This window comes from Cricetulus griseus, chromosome 10 (assembly GCF_003668045.3).
Source record: "Cricetulus griseus strain 17A/GY chromosome 10, alternate assembly CriGri-PICRH-1.0, whole genome shotgun sequence".
Classification (NCBI taxonomy): Eukaryota; Metazoa; Chordata; class Mammalia; order Rodentia; family Cricetidae; genus Cricetulus; species Cricetulus griseus.
The window spans coordinates 6,630,636-6,656,479 of record NC_048603.1 but is presented as its reverse complement, the minus strand read 5'-3'; the positions used below and the strand labels follow the sequence as shown (position 1 = coordinate 6,656,479).

General features: G+C 36.4%; 1 protein-coding gene across 3 annotated transcripts in view; it reads right to left on the bottom strand.

Moving 5' to 3' along the window:
• LOC100774887 (CUB and sushi domain-containing protein 3) overlaps positions 1–25,844 on the bottom strand; it is a 1,055,385-nt gene that overhangs the window by 4,510 nt on the left and 1,025,031 nt on the right. For all 3 annotated transcript variants that reach the window (XM_027431430.2, XM_027431431.2, XM_027431432.2), the window contains 9 exons: positions 24,282–24,455; positions 21,745–21,818; positions 15,097–15,208; positions 12,457–12,636; positions 9,627–9,692; positions 5,912–6,070; positions 4,318–4,430; positions 1,937–2,024; positions 477–612 (listed from right to left, as the gene is read on the bottom strand). In XM_027431430.2, the coding sequence (XP_027287231.1) occupies positions 477–612; positions 1,937–2,024; positions 4,318–4,430; positions 5,912–6,070; positions 9,627–9,692; positions 12,457–12,636; positions 15,097–15,208; positions 21,745–21,818; positions 24,282–24,455 (1,102 nt within the window). The remainder of the gene's footprint in view (positions 1–476; positions 613–1,936; positions 2,025–4,317; positions 4,431–5,911; positions 6,071–9,626; positions 9,693–12,456; positions 12,637–15,096; positions 15,209–21,744; positions 21,819–24,281; positions 24,456–25,844) is intronic.

Below are 25,844 nucleotides of genomic sequence, written 5' to 3'. Positions count from 1 at the left end.
ATATCTGATCCATCACAAACATAACATATTCATTAAATAATCTTCAAAGCAACAGATGGCAAATGACAAATTAGAGGATGACCATCTGTCAGCCAGGGTAAAATTATGCAAGACTGCCATGTGAACCTGAGCTTTGGAGTTTTCATCATAAACCCATCTGCATTTTGTACCTTTTCAATTTCAATCTTAGCATAGATTCCATATTTCTATGTATACATAACACGTGCAGTAAGTTCTGTGACAAGAAAATGAAAGATAAAATGATGAAGGTTTAAGTTGAATCACATGCAGGGTAACATAGTGATTTCTGCTGCAGACATTTGGATCATGAGGTGAGGGGAGAAAATGAAAAAGGATTGTAACAGTTCTGCACACAGATTTTAACAACACATAAAATGGAAACGTGGACTCAAGGTAATGCAATAGAAATGACATGAAAGTTTGTGTAAATTTGTCACTGGAATCACACATCTTACCTTTGTTTATAAAGATAAAACCCAAATCCTGCAAATATCAGTGCAAAAAAAGGCACAAGAATCGCAATGGCCACGGAGCTACTATTTGTACCATGAGGTTGATTCGAAGAATTCGACCCTTCTGAAGTATTCAGTCCTAATGGAAATAACACAAGTCAGTCATGGACATGAGATCAATTCAAGCTTACCATTGATTTTATCGTTGATAACCAATTATTTTCTTCCATTTTCAAGCGAGAGAAAGAAGGCTTTCTAAGACTTAGATAGGGACGGAGAGGAGGAAACAACTAAGGTCTTTAGGTAATGAAATTGACTGTATACACTTGTCTTAAAAACGTCATTTTAGGCACCAGGGCATGTCATCTGAGAACTCTGTATCCACTTCCATTACCGTGTAAAATATCCAACACCATTTAGTGTTGTATACTATTTTCAAAACAGCACAAACTGAGGTGGTATAGAACATGAAAGGAAAAATTATCTTTTAATTACAAAGAATGTATTACTTAATTTTATTAATATGTTTTTAATGACCTAAAGTGACATATGTAGCTTTAATTCATATTTTATTTATTATTTAAATATCTCATATCTTTATACAATGTGTTTTGATCACATCTACCCAATAGTTACTTACGCCTCTCTCTAGTGTTTTCCTGCTTAGTTCACAAGTTTATACATTATGATGAATGCTTTTATTCAAATAATTTATAAATATTGTTACATTTGCTTATTTTTAAGTCATATCCCTTTATCTATTTTTCCAGCGACTAGGTGTATTTGTGTCAAGGTTTAAAGGCATGATTTGTTAAGATACCTAGCAACTTTTAGAGTCATAATTCATTGTTTATATATCCATCCAACAGCTTAATGATGGGAGATAGTGGACCTCAAGAATATACACAACAAAAGCTATATGTTTATGAATATAAGATCATTAAATGAAAATGACGAAACCTTGTGCATCATAGCACAGACGATTTATGTGTTTGAGTAGAGCCATGGTCTGAAAGGGACCCATCCCTCAAAGTTAGTTTTCCTTCCAGGCTTTAAAATTGTCTCAGAGTGCCACCACGTCTTCAGAGAGGTAAGGATTTTCTCCACTATTCTAACTGGAAAGAAGCAGTATAGTTCTCAGAAGACGTAACAACAATTTATAGTTTAATATGACCGTGATATCTGTATCACTATTTGTTCTTCATATTTGCTTAGGGGCAAGACAGCTTATCATTTTGATGACAGATATAAGGAAACACTAAGCTTTGCAGACTTACTACATAAAGAAGTAATAATTTAAAGAACATGGTTTAGATTTAAATGCTTAAAATGGCTAACTGTATAATCCTGATAACTCATAATTTGAGATACTGTAAGTAGCAAAATGTACATTTGTCTTTTTATGGCATCTACAATATCAAAGGAATTATTTGAAAATAGAAGTAAAAAAATAAAAATATTACCCAGTCTTTGTAGTCCAAATTGTCCATAATCTTTGCCTTTAATAAATCCTTGGAATACATAAGTAGCTCCATCAGGCTCAGCAGAAACCTGAAAATATTTGTAATTCTAATAAATCATGAGGACTTATCATTTTTAGACCTAAATATGTACTCAATATATTCTAAAATGAACATCAGCTGTCCTTTTCTTAATCCCCCATGTGCAATGAACACATGGTACAACTTTTCTATCATGAAGACAAATGTAAAATTTTTAATTTTCAATAATTATGATATTGTTTAACAGGAGATTGTGTTAAACAACATGTAGAAATTGAATTGCAGTGTGGAAAGATGGCTCAGAATCAAAAAGCTGCCCTTGCAGAGGACCTGCTGTCAGTGCCCAGCCCCCACTTTGGGATGGTCGCAACCATGTGACACCAGTTGTGAATGATCCGACACCATTGCTGTGTCTCTGTGGGCCACTATGGGGCACAAGAGTATCCTGAGGCAGACACAGACACAAGTAAGAAATAAATCAAAATTAGTTTCCCAATTGGCCCTTCTTCCACTTGCAAGACTCCGAAAAAAGAAGGTGATTTCTGTTTCATCAGACTGTGTTCATTCCCAGCCTCGCTTTTAGCCATAGGAATGTGAGTGGGATTATGTGACAATGTTAAAACTGAGCTGTCACAAATGGCCCACATCAACTGGGTAAAGTGAGGCACACCTCTAACCCCAACGGGGGAGGCTGAGGAAAGAGTGTACGTGACAGACTAACTGCAAGTATAGGACAAATCTTCATGTCGTAGCAGAAAAGACCAGCACATGTCAATATATTTTAGAGTATTTCAGAGCCTCCTGACCATCGGAAAGCTTTTGACTTCCAGGTAGTAAATGCCTTTCCATCCCCAGCCCCACAGTAAGGCCAAACCTCAGGCAGATATCTCTTTGCGTCCCGCAAGCAGGAAGAACCAACTATTGTTGAAATTATGGTTGCATGGGTTGTTCCTAATGTTACTAAAGCTGTCTACCATCCGTATCTTACATATATGTGTATGTGTGTGTACACACACAATATGGCTTTCAACAGTTTCATATGTGTTAATATAAAATAGGAACTGATACACTTCCATCACTCAATGCCTAGCTGGCAATATGAATTTATCTACAAACTTGAACTAATAACTGACAGGTACCTAACTCAAGGCTGTTACTTAAAAAAGTCTCGGATACTCACCTTAAAAAGCAAATTACCAAACTATGGGAGTCTGACATTTCTCAGCAAAAAGTCCATCCTGTTATTAGATGCTGTGGCCATGACCACGTAAAATCAAATACTTCTAACAAGAGTAGTTCAGACCCTACTATTTGAATGAATGGGCCTAATTTTAAAACAACATACTGTAATCCAGCAAACTGTATAAAATGATGACTTATGACTTCCCAACTCTGCCAATGATAATAGAGAATAGCAAAGAAAAATAGAGAATGGCAAAGAAAAATGGACAGTGTTTTCCTTAGAAACAACTTATTGACACCTACTACTGAGTACTTTTTTCATGAATGTCTATGTACATAATGTCAATTACTTTAAAACATGGTCTGATATTGCATATTTATCCTTTGCAGACTCGACTCATTAGACTTATTGATGTCAGTGATCTACTTAGAAACCTCTTAGAGTTTGTGGTGAAGATTCAGTAGCTTCTCAGTGGAAGTATTCCATGTAAGTTCTCCTCAGAGACTTCATAAAGATCCATGCAACCCATGAACCATTTCAGTTTAAAGTCCTGGTGAGTTTTTAAGTTTGTTTAATATGCCTTGAATATTGGGTCCTGCCAAAGACGGACAGAAATACCACACCTTATCTCTCTCTCACACACACAGGCAATGATTTTGAGAAAGTCATTATAATTCTCAGGTTTATCTTGGACTAAAAATCCTTAGGCTTCAGCCTCATGAGTGGTGAGATTACAGATGGGCAGGACTACACCTGACTTGAAATTGTTCTTCATGCCTGATGAAATTAACTAAAAACATTGCATAAACAACCATTCATGTCACAGAAGAAAAACTTCCATAATATAATTCAATAAATGTCAAGCTTATTCAAAATTGATAATATTTGATATATATATATATAATCTTAGCTGCGAGATGGTGGCGCACACCTTTAATCTCAGCACTCCGGAGGCAGAGGCAGGTGGATCTCTGTGAGTTTGAGGCCAGCCTGGTCTACAAAGCTATACAGAGAAACCGTGTCTCGAAAAAGAAAATGAATAAATAAATATGTGATTGGGTTCAAATAAGCTAGACTTAGGAAAATTCCACTTTTCTGGAGAGAAATCTATGAGTTGGTGATTAAAATCACCTGCATGCTTTTAAGGAACTATACTTACGAAGCCATCCATGGCCCAATTTTCTTCCTTCATTTTCTTCACAGACGCATGGGCTGGTACTTTAATAAAATATATATGTAACATTAGGCGAGCTTCCTGGCTTTTGTAGACCCCTGGAAAATGTAAAGACAGTTATCTAATTTGTAAATAGTTATGATGCGTTTTATTATCAGTAACTTCATAAATACATTTATGGAAAATGCATGAAATGCAAAGGTATAAAGCAAATCTCTCAAGTCAAGGGTGATGTCGCATACGATGCCTGGTATTCTGCGATGGACTCCTGTCTCTTAGCTGAAAGCACAAATTAAATCTTATCTGAATTTTTAACATCCCTCAAAGCTAGGTCCAACAAAGTGATTCCTTTGTGAAGTCAGGTCTGTAGATGTAAAGATATAAAACAGAAGTTTAAATTCCTGCTGTGTCTGTGAAAACAAATTACAGGCTAATTTTGTGTCACGGATATTGCTGGAGTCACAAAGATAATTATGTGTGTTTTTTTTTTTTTTTTTTTTTTTTTTTTTTTTTTTTTTTTTTTTTTTTTGCTTCCAGGTTTTCAATAGAGTAGAAACTGCAAATAGCAGACCCAAGTAAGTAAAATATATATGGAAGTGTGATAAATCCCAGGCTGCCATAGAGGAGTCTTTTACTCTGGTCTATCAGAGAACAATTAAGTAAAAGAGCATTGAGCTATGCCTTGAAACTCAAGGTTTTAATTCAAGACAGTGATAGAAACACAACAAGCAAAACCATATACAGCTATCCATATAACTGGGTATTCTGAGAGTTGGAATGAGTTAGAGTATAACCAGCCAGGCTGGGAACAAAGCATTTATGATTGACTATTGGTTAAAATTTGACTCACAGGCTGTTTTCTAAAAGAGTAGGCCAGGGATAGCAAGGTAAAGGGAACTACAATCAATAAGAAAAACATAAATGTACTGACACGTATTTGTGGGGAATGGTTATACTCATATTCTACAGTGAGTGGAAAATAATGAAATTATTATAAACTTCCATATTTCTTTATATTTATGGGGATCTATTTGGAATGTTACTTTATAACATTAATAAAATTTAAGTACATTTCAAATTCAAGGTAAGCTTTTTCCAGTTTAACTATATTTAAAAATATAATGTTTTCTGATGATTATACTTATTGGATGGTCCAACAATACATAGAAATGCTTATGTAATTTTCAAAATTAATCATTTTAATTTTATTTCATTTATACCACAAACTAATTCATTAGTAATAGTTTCACCAGATAACTATATACTAAAAAAAACTTTCAGTATAGATCTCAGTTTTGCAATATCATAATTCCATTTTGGTAAATGAGAGTTCTAGTCCAGCCCAAGATCTCTAATTCTCTCTGCGTAAAAAATATTCTTAAAGACATTTGTCTCCACAGTTTTATTTCTGCATTTATATCGCAATACCCATTCCCCTTTCCAAAACTTCCAAACCCTTGATTCCACATAAATCATGATATCACTCAAAATCAAACATAAGAAATAGCTCATGGTAATTGATCATGACTAATTGAATGCCTCGATGAATAACTTCTTTGGCTAGATTTGAACGTGATACCTGAAAGCAGCAGTTCCATGTCACTGTTGGTCAGTGTGGCATTGACTCTGCCAGTGGAGGCATTGAAGCTAGTGACTGTCAAGGTCATGGGCTGTTTCCTTCCTTTGAAATTGTAAGAGCCTTTCCAGATGTAATTCTGGGCAAACACATCATCAGGAACTGTGGGTAGATGAGAAAAATGCCACATTTTAACTTCACAGCGCCCTATCAATATGATCATCTGTTATTAGATTAAATCCTTTTAGTCTGTTGAGCAAATAACCTATTGCTGAATAGGAATCATCTTCAATGAGTATAATTTTGAAGCCTGGCTTTGTTCGGTAGCCATCAATAGGAAAGGCAGACTTCATACCAAGTAAAGACATGAGGTGTGTACTTAGAATCCAGGAAACACAGTTGCACTTATATTTGGTAGCCTCTAACATTTTTTCTTCTTTCAGAAAGAAGATGAGATGATTTATTGAGCCTGCAAGCCTGTGAGTGTGTCTCCAGAGGCCTGCTTTTCTTCTAGTGTCGTGGACGAATTCATTGGGAAAAGAATGTCAACCATGTCCTTCTCTTTCTAGTGGCCCTGGAGGCAGCCTGGAGGTAATGGTTCTTTGTCCCTTTTACGAAACACGGAGTTCAGTCACTCCAGTAATAGAAGAAGAGCAGGGCTGTGCTATGTTGACAGCTTTGAGGTTCAAAAGTATTTTTAGAAATAAAAGAATTGTCACTAGAATTGGCCAGTTCTTACGGGGCAGAACAGACTGTGATAGAATCTAGCACACGGTATAGTTGAGTAGATCTTGGAGTTACACTACTTGTATTAGATGGTTTCTTCTATATTGAAAATCTAGGTCATTTTGCATAAATTTCTTAATTCTAAACCTGGCTTCTCTCATGAATAATATGATACATATATCTTAGATTGTTAAATAAAGAATGCATAACATTTATCTAAATTACTACCTAAAATCATTAAAGTTTCAGCTGAAAAAGGGTTACTGGGGATTTTTAGAACACTAAATAAACGTTGTGTATGTGTACCTATAGGTACAGCTGCCATGTATCCGGCATCATGGACTGTCTATAGCCCTGAATTTTTTACCTTTGTCAAATCCCTAAAGGTCAAGTTATTCTGTTATGATTACATCAATGCAATAATGTTATTTGATACATTGTAAAAAAAATTGATTGTTTTGGGGCTAACAAGAGTACCCCTACAAACTGTATGAAGGAGTGATAAGCAAAATTCCCTGCCTTAGAAAGTCATTTGCATAAGGTAACAGGTTCTTATTTGAAAAGATTTAGAGGAGAAAAAATAGAAAGATGTCCTCCAGGCTGTATCTGGTAAGTGGCTGACTATTAGTAATGGCCGTTTTTTTCATGTTGCTTACTTTTCCTCATGTCAGTTGTGATGCTTCTTGACTATTACTTAATAATAATATCATTTCAAGAAATTTAGATAAATTAAGACTTAATTAAAATACATAAAAGGAAAATCACTCATTTTTGGAGATAACAGCAATAGGAAGATGTCTGTAGCCAGACCAGTAATATCAGTTATATTAAGATGAATAATTGCAGTGGTAGAAACCATATTAAGCAAATGGGTGAGACAAAAACTTTGTAGTAGGAGCTGCATGTGGTAGAAATAGTTCACTAGTTGCAGATTCCAGGCTTCCAATGATTATAAACAGGACAGAATGAAATGTTGCACAGTGAGACTCTGCTGTTGACTCCAACATGCTTCTCAGATCCTTCTCCTTCCCCACATGTGAATCAACTGAGGAGCAAGAGCCTCACAGTGGTTTGTCCCTTGTGCTAGCTCAGGAGGTGAGGACACATCCTTCAATTGTCTTTGCTGAGATTAAAAATAATTCAGGATTTGAGAGGTCTTAGTAAATTTGCAAGAGTCAGCCAACTAAAGCTAATGCAAGCATCAATGAAAGATTGAAGAGAGGTTACAAAGGCCACTCTTCTTGTTGTTGTTTATTTGGGGGGGGTTGTAATTCAATTGTGCCTCTTTTCTTTTTACGGATTGTCATTGCGTGCATATAGGTATTCATATATACGTGTATATTTCTAAATATAACCAGTTAAGTCATAGAACATGACTTCCGTGTGTGTGTTCAGGGCAGATTATTTGGCACGAACAACCAGTTCATATACTTCACTGTGAAAGACCAGAAGAAGTGACAATAACTCTTAGAGGGGATGCGAGGGGAAAAGGAACCCTCATTCATTGTTGGGGCGGGAGGGTTGCTAACTGATGTAGCCACTATGGTAATTAGTGTGGAGAATTCTCAAAGAGTTCAGAACAAATACCATGTGACCCAGATGTACTAATCATGAAATATGTCTAAATAGTTCAATATCATACTTCACAGATAATTGCTCAGCCATGTTCATTGCGACTCTGATCACAATATCTAGGAAAAGGAAATACCCTACATGTTGGATCATCGGCCAGTGGATAAGGAAAATATGTCAGCCTTGCTACCCCAGGACATGGCAGCACCCCAGCTTTCTCAGGACCCACAAAGATGGTCAATGCCCCCCCCACAGTCGATAGGAAGTAGTCTTGAGAACTCAACGTCCTTATTCCCTAACCTGCCATGCCTAACTTCCCACCTTTTTAATAATAAGTAAAGGTGGGAATGTAAGGATTCAGGCATTATGCTGGCCTGCCTCTATCACCTGGCAGAATGCACTCAGGCAGGACTCTGGTCAGCCCAGGGTTCCATGAGTATTAGTCTGCATGCAGGTGCAAAGGACCCCTTTAAAAAAAGACCCCGACCCCTTATGCTCTCTTATCTCTCGATCTCCCCCCCCCATAATAAACTCCATATGGTTAATATAAAAACATGTATTAACTTCAACTTTTGTATCTAGTCTTCCTCACATTGTTAAATATATGACCATGATTCTGACATTGATCCTACTGCCAACTTTATGTCTTTGTCACACTTAATCACTGTGTTCAATTTGTGCTTTGAAAATAATGCACCTTTAGTGTGTTCTTAGTTTCACAATGATTGTCCTAATTTTCTTGTAGATTTTGCTGTTTCAAGTTCTCTTTCTGATATGCTGAGAATATATTAAAATCATGAATTGGTGTTGATTCTGTTAAGTATTTCCTTTATAAGTAGTTCAGTGGTTATAAGTTTTGCATTTTAATTCCTTAATATGATTCATTACTTTTAAAAGAGAATTATTTTCAGGCCATTGATAAATATGACTTGAATATTTTGTGTGATATTTTTTTGACCACAACTTTGATTTGGTAACATTTCAAATACAATTTTCTATCAATAACCCAAAGTCAAATGGGCCCAAATTTCCCTCCTTATATAATGTCTGTCTGTATTTCTAATTATATGTTGCCCATAGGATGAGTATGATGTTAGATTTCTTTTAAAAGACTCAAATTCCCTGGCATGTTCCATTAAAATTTAACAGATCTCATCAGTAGATCAATGTGGGCCTGGTATGTCTTTAAAAAGAATTTTGACATTAGCTTGGTACATTGTTATTAAGCTAGCTCTTATCACATCCATTAAAATTGGGATATAATTTTAAATATAGAAAACTAAGTACTATTTGTTATTGGACATACATGAACATACCTAATATAGCAAGGCATAATTTTATCACACAAAATATATCATTAAAGAGAAAATTGTAGGTCATTTTTTAGACATCATGACTTCTAAAATGACAAATTGCTTACCACTTAGCTTTGGACTAGGTGTTCCTAATGCAGGTCGAGGGTCTTTCACCAATATTTTGGAGCCAGCTGCGGTAACAAAACAGAGTTTACAAAGGTCAATATATTGCACGAAGCATGGTACACTATCCATTTTCATCTGAGATATTACAGAATTTCTTTAAAAATTCTCTGCTCATTCCACCTCAATCAAAACACTTTCTGATTAACACCTTTAGTAATTACTTCCATCATAGTCCTTTGGGAAAAGGACTGCTATTTAATCCTCACAGGGAACTGTATCTTTGATTAGAGGTGTTTGCTCCTGTTGACAAAAAGTTAAAAAAAAAAATGGTTGTGCTGGGTTCACACCTAAAAAATCACAATTTGCTAAAATAATGCACTGTGCACCAGAAATTGAAAGGCAAACTTAAAGCTTTGATTTTGCCAAGCAATGGCTCCTGCCAATAAGATCATATGTGAGGCTGAGGCTAGAGAGAAAGAAAAAGTGTAGGAGCTTTGAAGCACATGGTTTTGAACACCCTGTGCCCAAGGACCACTGCCATGTTCTTAAGGACATTTAATGAGAGACAGTATTTGAAAGGACTAAAAACTGAAAAGAGGCTGGAACAGCAGTTCCACTGGGGTAAATGGAACACTACTCTCATGGTAGTGACTTTAAAACAGCAACAACAAAATGATCGCTACGAAAGCTTTGAAACTCTGGTGGGTTTCAATAGGAAAGAATCTGGGGTGTTTATGAAGTTTGTAATGTATGAAACGATATGATGGAAGTATCACAGGGAATACAAAAAAAAACTACTAATTTAGACAACAAAATGAATTGCTTTCACTTGTAAACCTATAGAGATATCTGAATGGAAATGCCTTTGAGGGATTTAAACACACATGTCACGCACAGGCTTGAATGTGTCACTCTGAGGCTAAAAGACGCAGAGTGTGCTAGGAAAGCTAATTTAGAAAAGCTTGCCATAGAAGAAATGAAGGGCATGAATGGGATTACAAATGACAGAGTAAAAAAGATGGAGATGACAAGTGAATTCTAAGCCTTTAGAAAACCCCAAGTGGAAAAGATGTTTGAAAAGGAAATAAAAATTGGATAGCCATGACACTTTTAAGTATTGACATGGAATAACATATGTATGTATGTATGTATGTATGTTAACATGTTCAACAATTTTCAAAGGTTGTGTTTACTGATATTAAATGACATTTGGGATCAGCTAAGCAGGGCTCACATGGGCTCGCAGAGACAGGCATGGGTCTGCAGTCCAGGTCTGGCATATATATGGTGGCTGTTAGCTTAGTGTTTATGTTGGACTCATAACAGAGGGAGCAGGTGTATCTCTGACTCTCTGCCCTGCTAGAGGGATTCTCATCCTCCTATTGGGTTTCCTTGTCCCACCTTGATATAAGGATGTTTGCCTTGTCTTACTATATCTTGTTGTCCCCTGTCTGGATGCTGTCTCTTGGAGGTCTGCTCTCTTTTATGAAGGGGACATTGAGGAGCAGTGTTTCTGGGGAGATGGGAGGGAAACTAGGAGAAGTAGTGAGAAGAGAAGCTATGTTTAGGATATACTGCATCAGAGAAGAGAATCTATTTTCAATACAAATTAAAAAGCCAAAAGAATAAATGCAATTTGGACAAAATCACATTTGTACAGCAGAGTAGAAGCAAATACTAGAGTATTAATTGGAATTTTATGTGTAGTGGGTATCTTAAGAAGGGGGAAAAAAACACGTTCTGGCTAACAACGGAATGAAAACACTTCAAAACTAATGAAAATTTGTGCCTGCTTCAAGAGATCAAATACAAGGAGGTCTAAGAAGAAAGTTTACCAGCTGTAAAGAAAAACCTTTTACTGACCTAATCAAGAAGTATAAAAAAAATCTCCTTCACTGTGCCTTATGGTAAAGGTTTGTATGTTCCTGGTAAATTCAGTGCACCAGAACCAAGTAGGAATTTTCCTGGTGAAACAGCAACAGGTGTAGACACTTTACCTAATTCTACTTAAATTATCAAATTACATTGATTCAGTTCGGATTTGTACAAATTAAAGTACCGAGTTGTCACTTCTAAGCCAAACTCTGAGAAAGACTGTATGAATTCTGAGAGAACGCTATGAAATAAGTGTCTTTGGAAACCGTGTTCCCTACCACCCTGGATCAAATAATACACTTTAGAAAACCTGTGCTACCGTACAGTAAACTTTATTTGGAAGTGAACTGATTGTAGCTATAATTACCTGGCGCTAGCAAGATAAAATAATCCTGAATTTAGACTAAACCCTATATATAACAACTTTCCTCTTAAGAAAAAGAAATGAACAGGCAAGGAAAGATGCCATCTATGAAGATGGGGGCAGATGTCACTGGGAGACTCAGACAAGGAATGCCAGTGATTGCCAGGGGTGGACAAAGGGTAGGGAGAGGCCATCTCTCTGGAGATGATAGAATATACAAAGCCCCGTTGACTTTTGTACTTAATACCTAATGAAGGGTGAACTTCTAGCATGTGAAGTAATCCATATTTAGGTCACTTGTTGTATACCAAACCTAGAAAATGACTACACACACACACACACACACACACACACACACACACACACACACACACACACAAACACATTTTGTAGATAGAATGGGAAGAGGGGATGTAAGATAAAAAGAATCAAGTTAGCATTGAAACATTGCCATAGAAAGTTCTAAAAGTGTGCCCATTTTCTGGAAGAAAAAAATCCCCACATAACAGTCTTGGGCAACAAATACTTCTTCCAAGAAGAGCTCCATAGCACATCCTACTATGTGAAAGCCTTTGCAAAGAAAACATTACCTTCACAGACGGGAACTTTACCAGTCCAGGTGTTGTCGGATCGGCACACTCTGTGTTCAGTTCCCCCAGCTAAGAAGAACCCGGGCTGACAGGTGTAGATGAGTGTGTACCCGTGGGAGGGAAGGTCCATCCCTACTACGTTAGCATGCGCAGGGCTCTCGGGCTGTTTACAACTGTGAGCTAAATGAACAGCAGAGAATAAGGTTAATGTTTTTGAGATCCATCACTAAAATCCTGAGGCCAAAGTCAAATGAATAAAGTTATCTTATTGGATAAGTTTGTATTTCAAAAGTCATCCTAATGAACCAATAAAAAATATGTCAAAGAGAATGAATATACACTATATTGTTTTTATATCCTGGTATTTTTGTAAGAAAATATGTGACTAATACTGGTAAATGATGACAAGATAGAAACACAAGGAGGAAGGGAGGAATGAAGGAAGGAAAATAAAAACTGACTCTGGTTAATTACGCTTATAAATGAGTCTTAAAGCATGATCCTGGAGAGTCACGATAAACAGTAATATTTTAAAAATTTCATAAGACAGTGAAGTAAAACTTTTAAAAATTCAAAAGCTTATATTTTATATATAATTTCTGGAAAGTATTTATGAGTTTACTATATATATATTAAATAAAAAACCGTTGCTTGAGCTAAATGTAACTGTAAGTTTGTTGTATAGTTCAGATACTAATGCTATACTCTGCAGAAATACATGTTAATATTTTTAGCATATGGAATTCTCTGGCCATGTTTTGGTCCATATGCTAAGATGTATTACTTCTTTCATCTTATTTATGTTTTTGTTTCTGTATTTTCAAGCCACATTAACTCAATTAATCCTTCTTGGCGTCTGATAAAGATCATTCTCTTATCAACCAAAAATTCTACCATTTCATATGCATATATATATATAGATATATATACATATACAACATAATACATGTAAAATCACTCTAAATATGTTCTCTGTAGACAAATTCATTGGATAAAACCATATTCTTCCACTTGTTACTTCACAGATAGTCAAGAAGCTATGAATAACGATTAACATTTTATGTTACATGCTAAACATGGTGATAAATGCCTTACACTTGTTATAATTCAAATATTGACATTAAATATCAGGCAGTTGAATCATGTAGCAGTCTCTTTTCACTGACTTTACTTTCAGGGATATATATGGAACCTAGGGCCTCATGTATACTATCCTCTCTGTTGTAGGGCTACACTTTTTTTTTTTTTTTGGTTTATTTATTTATTTGGTTTTTTGAGACAGGGTTTCTCTGTGTAGCTTTGGAGCCTATCCTGGCACTCACTCGAGACCAGGCTGGCCTCGAACTCACAGAGATCCACGTGCCTCTGCCTCCCGAGTGCTGGGATTAAAGGTGTGCGCCACCAACGCCCAGCTGCACCATTTCTTTTTTTAATTATTTTGATACTAGGTTTCATTTAATTACCACAGCTGTATGTGAATGAGTGAATCTCATGCCAAAGCATTCTGAATAACTGGCATTAGAGACTTTTGTCACAAAGTTCAGCTCTGTGTATTCGTAAGTTTCACATACTACACTCACACTTTGTTAATCCAAAGCAGTGACCAAGGACAGTAAACTGTGATCAAATAATAAATGTGGCTCACCAGACAACTTCAGCTTATTTGGACATATCCAGTTACAATAACCCAAACTGTCCTAAAGTATGCATTTCTATGGAACTTACTTATAAAGAATTTTGCCTTGATAGGATATAAGCCAATCAGTGAAGTCATGATGCAAGGGCTGCATTTGCAATCCCTTGTTTATTGTATGGTCCCGACAAGGATCGAAAAAAGCTACAGAGGATGTTTGCATTAAGAAAATTTCCCCATGCAGCGGTGGCACACACCTTTAATCCCAGCACTCGGGAGGCAGAGGCAGGTGGATCTCTGTGAGTTCAGACCAGCCTGATCTAGAAAAGCTAGTTCCAGGACAGCCTCCAAAGCCAAAGAGAAACGCTGTCTCAAAGAAAAAGAAAATTTCATAACTGAGGCACATTTCTCATGAGTGCTGATATTTTCATGTGCTTTGTTGTTGTTGTTCTTTGCAAGAAATTTAGAATTAAAATGTGGTGGGAGAAAAAGGAGGTTACTGGGGAACACAAAGGACCAGTATCTGACTAGCTCAAATTTATTCCCAACTGGGAATTCAAAAAGATTACTTACTCATTTTAAAATTAAGAGAATCTGAAAAGTTCTTTTCTTTCATTATTTTTTTTACCTTATGTTCTCAGAAAACCTGTTCACACATGATTAAAAATCATTATGATTAACTGGTGTATAAATATAGTGCAGACCCATGAACTGAGAAAGTAACCATAGCTTAAAACGCCAGATGGCCAACCTCACACCACTATATGAGCTTTGCCAAAGGACCAAAATTGTCCCTCCTGTCTTCTGGTTTATCTGAAAACCCTGCCTTCCAATGCTCATGGCGTTTGAATGCAATCATAAAATTATACAAATGAAATCTGTCTTATACTAATCTAAATTAATGTTATAAATCTCTTATATGGACACAAATCTGTTTCTGTCGATTGAAGAAAAGTGTGTATGCACTCTGATCCATGACGCATGTCATGTGAGTCCTTGCTCCTTACGTAGGCACTCAGGTTGAATTCCACTCCATGTGAGGTCAGGAAGGCAGGTGCGTGTTGTAGATCCTTGAAGCAAGTGGCCCTTTTTGCAGTGGAACTGTACAACACTTCCTACCTAGAGGGAATGAAATAAAATAGAAAACTAAATAGAAAACTCAGTGAACTAGAGAAAATATTTTCTGAAGAACTCTGTATGACTAAATAGAAAAAAATACAATACAATGATTTTTAAAAGGAAATTGGTGGAGGAAATCAATATTAAAATATTAGATATAGCCGTGTGTTGGTGATGCATGTCTTTTTTGCAAGCACTCCGGAGGCAGAGGCAGGCGGATCTCTATGAGATCGAGGCCAGCCTGGTCTACAAAGCTACAAGGAGAAACACTGTCTCAAAAAACCAACAAAATAAAATAAAAATTAAAAAAAGTAATTAGAGGTTTGTTCTATAGCATCACGAAATACTAGAATAGCCCATATATGCATAAATGTCTTACCGTTTTTCTCATGAGATTTTCTAAATTCATACAAAAGCTATCATAAGAATAACATATCACGAGATGTGAAAATGGCAATGATCCAAATAACAATGTCAGAATAGGAGGCAAATGAAGACTGAATATGCCAAAATGCAGGGTGACAACAGAGCATATACAGCTGTTGCAGGCTGTAGTTCTTATAAAAATAAAATAGATTGGAAGCCCAGGAATTTCTATAGTGTGGAGAGGATGCAAAATTTGGATAAATCTATTAGCAATGGACTGTTTTCAGACCATCAATACCAACAGCTAAATACTTAAAAATACAACTTCTGAGCTGTACTTCAGTCTTGTCTAATCAGGGTATCCCATGGAGACTTATGTAACAAACTCTTCATGTGACTTTAGTAAGCTCTAAGATTATAACAATCATGAATGTAGAAAAGAAGAGAACAGGTGGAGGATGCTACTCGATTTCTGGAATGCTTGTTGAGCATGTGTGAATCTCAGGTGGGTCTTCAGCACAGTGTCGAGCTCTACTGAACAAAAAGACTGTCTGTTATCTTAGAACTAAGAAAGTTGATGAGAGTCAAAGACCGTCCACCCTTAACCACTTTAGGAGTTCAAGGCTAGACAATACGACGTTTCTTTAAAACAAACAAAAATGAGGAAGAATTTGGAGAAGCCAGCACATCATTTGTTTCGAGGGGGTGGACTGATTGCTGTGAATGGTTCAGAAAGTTAGGAGCAATGTGAAGGGAAGACTATACAACAGGCAGCAATAAAACACGCTGGGAAATCAATTCTGAAGAGTCTCAAAAGACAAAGGGATGAGTAATAGAGTCTTAACTCTAGTTATGAGGCTGCCATTATCATTTTAGATTTCAGTGGAGCAAATGTGACATTTGTTTCAGTCAGGGAAACTAGGAAACAGGTCATTAACTCATTTTTTTTTAAATGTAGTAAGGGATTATGGTGGAGGTTAGTTTAGTGGTAAAATTAATATAGATAAAGGTGGGATATAGTGTTGCCCTCTTCCCTGATAAAACCTGGGCTGCAGAGGACAGAAAATAAGAACAAGGAAATGTAATGCAGCTAGGACTTAAGAGTTCCTCTTAAGGAGCCACATAGACTGTGGCTTTGGTTAATGATTAAGGAAAACAATTGTGTCCCAAAAGCTGGGATTGCTCATTTTTTTACTGGTAATATTGGGAGATGTATTCATGGGTTTCAGTGTGTATCATAACTAAAGCAAAGCTTTAAATATGACTTGAGGTTAGGTTATGGTGCTTTGGTTAATGGCCTTGAGGTAGGAAATCTTGAGGAACAATTTAGAGTTTATAAAGGCACACTTTTAACAGTTGAGTGAGGGACTCATTAAAGTCAGGGAACAAAACAATGACAGCCTCACTTGCTGGCTGACTATCTTTCTTGCTAGGATGGCTTGTTTATCAAACGTGATGATTAATTTCTTGTGCCAATTTCTGCCCTCAGCTTCATGATTGATATATCTGTTGATGAATGGGTATGCACCCTGAGGATTTATGTAGGGCTGACTGACTGTTTTTCATATATAAAAGTTTAGATTTGTGACTCTTTTAAGATATCTTATTATAAGATTACTTTTTGAGATAAATAATAAAGTAATTGAGCCCTTCTTTGTAGTTGAAAAGGCAATATGCCAGTAGAAGAACTGGCTAAGAAAAAATACCTTGCTTGCACTCTTATTCAATAAGAAATTGCTTTGACACAAAATTATGTAGGGTCTTGGGGATAATTGGGTTTTCACCTGTAACACATAAATTGTTTTATCATGTAAGAGATATGGAAAATATAGTGTCTTTTACTTTTTCTCATTGTAATCATTCACTTAATAATAGACTGTAACCACACTGTAATTTTTACGTTGCTTGTAAGATTCTGCTGGGGTGTATAAGCTGTAAGAGAAAAAGTAAAGAAGTCAGAAAGAAAACCACCAGGAAAGATGTAGAAGAAAAAGCTAGAAGGAAGACATCAGAAGGTAGTAAAGAAGGAAATCATCAGGAAAGAGAAAGAAGGGAAAGAGCAGGGTAGAAGAACAGCCAGAAAAAGAATAGAGTAGAATAGTAAAATGGAGGAGGAGGAGGAGGAGAAGGAGGAGGAGGAGGAGGAGGAGGAGGAGGAGGAGGAGGAGGAGTTGTTCTATCCCTCAGAATAGAAGTCTGTGTTTGTTCTCATTGACTCGGCATCTCATTTCCAGTCTCTCTAACATGCACAAGGCTTGACTCTCTGCTGTCAGTGGTTAAGAAATTATTACTGCTTTCTCCTGTCTGTTTTTATTATCAGCATTAGTTCTGAAATTCTTGGTATAAGGAATGCATAAAATACACATATTTTAATTGAAATACATATGTGTGTGTGTGTTTTAGAATTTACCATTTCAGGTACTAAGATACCACTCAATATATTACCCAAATGGATGTCCAGATATATTAATTTCAATGACCAAGTGAACGTCACCATCATGATTTGATCGGCTATCTTGAGATTTAATAGCTAAAGAGTCAAACTGAAAACATTCAAAAGCTATAATTGCCGGGCGTTGGTGGCGCACGCCTTTAATCCCAGCACTCAGGAGGAAGAGGCAGGTGGATCTCTGTGAGTTCGAGGCCAGCCTGGTCTCCAGAGCGAGGGCCTAAATAGGCTCCAAAGCTACACAGAGAAACCCTGTCTCGAAAAACCAAAAAAACAAACAAACAAACAAACAAAAACGCTATAATTACTTTATGAAACAAATACTGAATCCAAATAATGTATCTTCCCTTGTCCAAAGTCTACCTAAAGAGTTATACATCAGTTAATGAAGAATCTGTCCCTGGTTCATAATCCACAATTGATCTAGATGTTTAATCAATCATTCTGACAGCTCTCTTTCCCAGCCTCATGGCCACTGTCCACAACTGACTATTTTCAGTGGAAAGCAATCACATTTGTATTATTTTGGGTAGCAAAACATTATGTTGGACACTGACATTTCCAGAAGACCATTTAAACATCTGTATCAACAGATGGTATATGTTACATTTTAATAATAAAATTTATATCCCCAAATCTACTTCATCACCTTACATATACAAAATTTAAAAATGAGAAAAAATTAAAAATGGCTTGATCACTTCAGCAGTTCTCGACTTTTTTCGATTATTTTTTTCTGTAGCTATCTTTCTGTAGTTATAATTTTACTTCACAGTGAGGTAGCAGTCAAATGAAGATGGATAGAAAGATTGCTTTTAACTCTAGGAATCTGGGAGTTTCATTTTGGTTTTGTTGTTGCTGCTTTTGTTTTTCTCCTTTGTTTTCCACTGCTTGGGGCAGAACCCAGGGCCTCATACATGTCAGATAAATGTCCTACCACTGAGCAGTATTACTGACTGCTTTTACCAAGACAGATACTTTCTGCATGAGATTGTGAAATAAACAAAGATGACACACTCTTGGAAATATACAGCATCCAGAAAAATGGAAATTAAGATACAGACATAGAGTGGAAGAAAAAAAAACTATGTTGTTATTCAATGCCTAGATTCTAGACTCTGGACAGCTCGTTTTCTCTTGGGAACTAGCATATTCTGGGACATAATTTGCAATACTCAAGTGTGGAATGTTTCTCTTTTGATTTGCAAGTAAGATACTTTTCTCCACTCAAAAATATAACTTTGGCATAAGAAACAATATTTATTTGGTGTCTTCCAAAATACCTATCCTTAAACTTGTATAATTTGTATAATGATAGTTCTATGTAGACTTAGTAAATATGTGTAGGACATGTATGCTTATATTCCTGCATGTCAACCATATGCTAGTAAGAAAATTCATGCCTTTAACATACTCAGTATACTTTAATTACAATAATACTGGCACAATAATGGTATAACTTGAAACTTACATTTATCCTGGTAGAATAAAATAAAATAGAATATATTTATTTTCAAAATTATGCTGAATTTGTGATAATTTTCAAAGAGTATAAACATAAAAATTCAAAAATTCAACGCTAATGATCCTGTTCTTTTTATTATATTGCTATTCTGAATTCAAGTATTCCCTTTCCATGATCTCCAGTGATTTTTTTTTAACCTCATAAAAATCAGGTGGATTTCATGAACAGTTACTAATATCAATGACCCCGAAGGCTGGGAGAATGGCTCAGGAAGTAAGGTTTTTGCTGCCCAGCCTGATAAATTGAGTTCAATCCCCAGGACGCAGATGGTAGACTCAGAGAACCAACACTTGAATCTGCCCTCTAGTTTGCACAGGTGTGCCCTAGTAACCCACCCCCACACACAAATCAATAAATCTATTAAAATTTCACATCTGTGCATGTTGTGCATGCTTTAACCAACACACACACACACACACACACACACACACACACACACACACACACACACAAATATGCTCAGCTAGAATACTCTCATCAATTCCTAATGTGCTTAAAACAAGTCAAATACTGTTTCAATTTCTTTGTCTTGGTGTTGAGAAGTAATGCTATGTAACTAGTTCCCCATTTATCTACAATTAGATCAATTTATAATAACCTTTTATAGTGGTATGAGGCTAAGGCTCTCTAAAATACCTATGAAGCAAAGGCAGAAACATGCTTTTGCAGTTTGGTATTATCTGGAACACACTGAAGCAAACCAGAAGAATTGAAAAACACTCTGAAATCAATGTTCGTATTGTGCCTGAAAAGTAGATAAGTGGAAACTATTTTTAGCAACAAAAATATGGCACTTGAGATGAGCTCTTCCCTTAGAAATGGACATTTTGCAAGTTCACACTGAATTTTCCTCCGGATAAGACAATTTAGAAAACCCTGCAACAGAAAGCAATTGGGTAATGTGGAAATTGGCGATTTCCTTTTGGAATAAGCATGTGTTGGGGTTCCCCTTTGACCCTTGGAAACCTTTCTAAATCTCTGCCTAAAATCTAAATTTTGAAAAAGGATAAAATTGTAAACCACACACAAGTGGTTTACATGCTGAAATAGTCTCCTAGGACAACTCAAGTATGTATTTTAAAAGCATGGATTGGGCACAGATTGTTTTTAGCAATGCCATGGCATACTGAATAAGCATATGCTTGCCCAATTGGGCCACTCTTTGGCTATCTCTTCCTTAGCCTCCCTCATCTTCTGACATAATCTCCTACAACTATAACTCCTATAGCTACGACTACTATGACTATAACCACTCACTTCATAAATGCTGCCCAAGGATTTTCTAATTATGACTGCCATCTGTTTCCCATTTGTATTATTCTCAAGTTCAGTTTCTATGTCTTCTGAAAGCATATTTTTATTTTCATTAGCCATGCCTCCTTTCTGAAAGAATTTCTTCACTCATGTCTATGTGAACACCGAGGTGAGTTTGACGTTATTTTCTATTTATGTCAACAAAATCAAATGGGACCGACTTTGGGACAATTTTCATGTAAAATGGGTATATTTACTCAAAGTCCTCAATGGAATCCAGCAAGGTAGTAATGCCTGCCATCTTATACACGGAAGGTTGAGACAAAAGCAACATGAACTTGAGGTTCATCTAGCGTCTATAGTAAAATCAAATCTCAAAGAAGCAAACAGAAAAAGAAACCAAACAAAAGACAGAAGAAAAGCATGGGTACGTAAGAATTCTCAGTAACATTTTGTTTCTTTGGTGATAGCCAATCTGAATACAGTAAAATACATCATTAAAGCAGCTGTAATTTAACTCTCCCTGCAGGATAAGAATGCTGAAGACTGTTTTCCACACTGATTGGCCATTTGTAGTTTTTTGCAATAAGAATCATGTATTCAGCTGCAGAGAAGAACAGAATTATGATATTTGAAGAAAAGTGGATAAAATCAGGGAACATTACGCTAAACAAAGTCCAACTCTGACAAATAATACATGTTCTCTTTCATATATGTGGTATAGAGTTAAATAATATTCATATGTAATGAACAGATAAGCCATCATGTTATGAAATCATAAGGCAGAATCTCTTTGTATAAAGGAAGGGAGAGATTAAGGATAAGGGGGTATAGCGGGGTGTTTGAATAAGAATACTTTGAAATAATATACATGATGATATAAAAAATGAAATCTATTTTATGCTATACTATACAGAAAAGTAATAATAAAAGAGTACCTACTTGAAATCCAAATGTATTGTTTTGAGATCCATGCCTTGGGACTCCTGGGTTATCACAGGACGTCCTAGTGGGCTCTAAAATAAAGAATTCAAACAGTAACACTTCTTTATGAACTAACAATAGTGGAAACCACATGCATGAAACTTGTCCAAGTCCCAGTCGAACAAAATCCCACCGTGGAGATGGAAGCTGAGCACACAAGCCCAATCTTAGCAATGTAACTCTATAGCAATCACTAGCTGCTTAAAGAGGGAGAGATCATTTTCTCTAGGAAGGGAGCCCCTTGAGTATCAGCCAGGTTCTACTGAGTTCATACTTCCAAGAAAATTTGGGCAGTACAAATTGGTCACAGAGTCATAAAAAAAAAGACAAAATTGTATAGATGACGAGGGGTGCTGAATCTAGGATTAGTTGAGAAGGTGAATATGAGCAGAATACACTGTGGTAGTTTGAATGACAACATCTAGGAGTTGACTTTCCACAGAAGCAAGTTGGTGAGGCATGAAGTGTTAGGCTAGCAGATTTATATGTAGAGTCATTCAACAATCTATGTTTTGGAGCAAGTTCCGTTTTATATGAATGTGCTTTGTTTAAAATATTTTGAACACTTGGTCCACAGTTAGGGGTTATGGTTGGGGAGATTTAGGAGGTGTAGCCTTGACGGTAGAGGTATGTTACCAGTTGGGGGGATTGCTTTGAGAATTTAAGTATTCAAAACACTTCTTTTTTTTAAGGGGTTATAAAAGAAGATTTATTTACTTATATTTCAGTGCAGTTTAAAAATCATTTAATACACTTAATTCAAATGATCCCATTTGTATCAAGTTTCATATTTGCGTAATTGAGCTACTTAATGTTTTACCAAAAATTTTGTTCACTCTCTCTGTTTCATGCTTGTGAATCAACAACTGAACTTTTGATCTATACACCATGTGTTGGGGAATATCCCTTTACACTCTGTGAAGGAGTGTCACTGTGGTTTGTTTCATAAGGAACTGAATGGCCATTGGCTAGCCAGGAAGAGCTTAGCTGGGACTTCTGAGGACAGAGAAGGTCAGAGAGGAAGAAAGTGGGGTTGCCAGCCAGAGGCAGAAGGAAGATGGGTAGTTCAGAGTAAAGGTAACCAAGTCATGTAAAAGAATGTGAATATAAAATATGGTTTGATTTATTTAAGTTATAAGAACAAGTTAGGCACAAGTCTAAGCTAAGGCCAAGCTTTCATAATTAATAATTCTCTGTCATTTTTTGTGAGCTGGTAGCCCAAAGAAAATCCTATTTACAACCATGCCTAACCTATAATCCCCAGTACCCAAGAAGTACCCTTATGGATGTCCAACTGTAAGTTCAATAGACTTTTTCTTCTAGAAGTTGCTTTGGTCATTGCGTTTTATCATACCAAGAGGATAGTATTTAATATACAAGAACAAAACTCTTGAGGAACTAATAAAAAACTTTCCAAAAAAGGAAAGAAATGTTGTAACAGGTGTATTTCTCTATTGGAAATCAATTTTAAATACTCATGGATTTAGCAAATGTGCCCTTGATAATAATAATAATTAATGTAATACTAATAGCACTTCCAAATCTTGAAGCATAAGAATAAAATCAGGATGAGGCTGGAGAGATGGATCAGTGGCTAAAAGCACATATTGGCTTTGAAACAAGCCTGAGTCAGGTCTTAACCATAAATACATCCAGCCTCTCCCAACAGCCCGTAACTCCAGCTCCTGGAATATGTGACAACTGTGACCTCTGCTAACTCTGCTCGCGCATGAACCTACCCACACAGAGACACCCACACATATACATAATTAAAAATAAATCTTTAAAAGAAGGAATTCAAGTTGACTTCATTTATGGGTGTTATGTGGTTCTTAAACTTTGAAACTTTTCTTCAGAAAAAAAAAAAGTGCTTGATTCCTAAGCAACTCTGTAGATGAAAAGTTAAAAAAAAAATTACTGGCTATTCAAGAAATCTATGTGTATGAATGATTTGCTTGAGATATATGGTAGGTTAATAGTCTCCTGAAGAAGCAAAAGCTATTCATGGAATCAGGATTGATACCTTGGACTGTATGGATACTTGTAGTTCATTCATCTTGGGAATGTTAGGGCTGGATATCTATGAGTTGATTCTTTCCATAGAAGCTAGTTGGTGAGGCATGAACTGTGAAGCTAGCAGATATATATGTAGAGTCATTCAACAATCTATGTTTTGGAGCAAATTCCGTCTTATATGAATGTGCTTTGTTTAAAATATTTTTAAATAATATTACTCTTCAATGCTGCTATTCTGAATGACTTTTTCATTTCACTTGGACATGATCAAAATATTTCAGGGCCTCCTCTGGGAGTTTAATATGATAAAGATCATGACCTATGCCACTTACATCAACTCTCAGTACTGTCTAAATGGCTCTACACTTCTCCTCCCATATTAGGCCACCTGTATTTTTACATAGAAGGACAACCATTATCCATGCCTCCCATCTATTATTTTTCAATAATACAGCTTCACCACCCTTTATATGTGTTACCTATGCAGTGAGGTGACGAACCACTCCAAGTGCCATCGGCTTGACATAACCTCGTGCTTGATCCCACTAGTATGAAAGGAGAGTTGCAACTGAATGACACCTCCGACTGATATATAAAGCTCTTGCCTTCTCGCTTGCCTTGGGACGGTACGCCAGGATCGCCACAAAACTTTGCTAGAAGTTAAAAGGGAGACACTTATCACAAAAGTGATGGATACAGTAGAGTGCATAACTCCTAAAAGCCATGGAAATTAACTGAAATAGTGCACTAACCGGACATGTATGATAATCTAGCCCAGTGAAAATTTGCAATTTTGTTCTAGTTTATATATAAATTACAATGTTTAAAAACAGGATATTTAGATAATGTTCTCCATCTGGTATGCTATGTAGTATATGCCAGGGCCTTTGAATTTTTGTTGATATCAATTCATCATAACCAAACAATAAATCTTCAGTTGCATGGGACAAAGCTGTAATCTAGCCTACCTGGGGTTCATATGGAGCTCTATTAGCTGTAGTAATTAATCAATTTAAAACCTTCACTGCTTTACATATATGCCTGCATGTATACACATACACACACAAATGTGCAAATGAATACACACTCATGCATATTTGCATGTGGACAATCATACACAAATAGATGCAGCTATATATATATATATATGTATACACACACACACACACACACACACACACACACACACACAAAACACAAGCACATGTACATGGGATCTGTTTATTCACTTCAAATGCCTTAAGAAAAGGTGGCATACGCCTTTATTCCCAGCACTCAGGAGGCAGGTAGATCTCTGTGAGTTCGATACCAGCCTGGTCTACAAAAGCTAGTTCCAGGACAGCCTCCAAAGCCAAAGAGAAACCCTGTCTTGAAAAAAAAAAGATGAAGAAGGAAAAGAGGAAGAGGAAGAGGAAGAGGAAGAAGAAGAAGAAGAGAAAGAAAAGGAAAGGAAAAGTCCCACACAGGTGTGCCCAGCCACTTAGGTTTTCTTTTAATACAGATGTAGTCAAGTTGACACCCAAAACTAGCTATTACAATATGCATACATATGTAATCTTGTGAAGTCTCTTCAACATTACTTGTATGTATATGTTTTTCATTGGACAGCCATTTAGAAGACATTTACTAGAATGACCTCCAGACTGTGGTCAAACTAGCAAGGGCATAGATGCTTATCAAGGGAAGATGCTCTAGCTCTTCAGGCCAAGGCTAAATGTCTAAGTCGGTCTTTAGTATTCGTCAGAATCCCAAAGAAGTAGGCCTAGAATGTCAAGTGAGAACAAGCAGTCAAGACAGGACAAGATTCCTTCCTCAGTCTTTGGCAGGGGCTGCCCCCAGTAGGTGTGGCCCAGATTAGAAGTGAATCATCCCATCCCCAAAGATCCGGGTTAAAATAGCTTTGCCCACTGCAGATCATTTCATAAGAAAAAATTTCCCAGTGTACGGAGCTGCTTCGATTTCAGATAATAGTGTAATCAAGTTGGCAAGCGCTCCTATGTAAGAGGTTCAAATTTAGCAACACTGGGGAATTTTAATTTTCT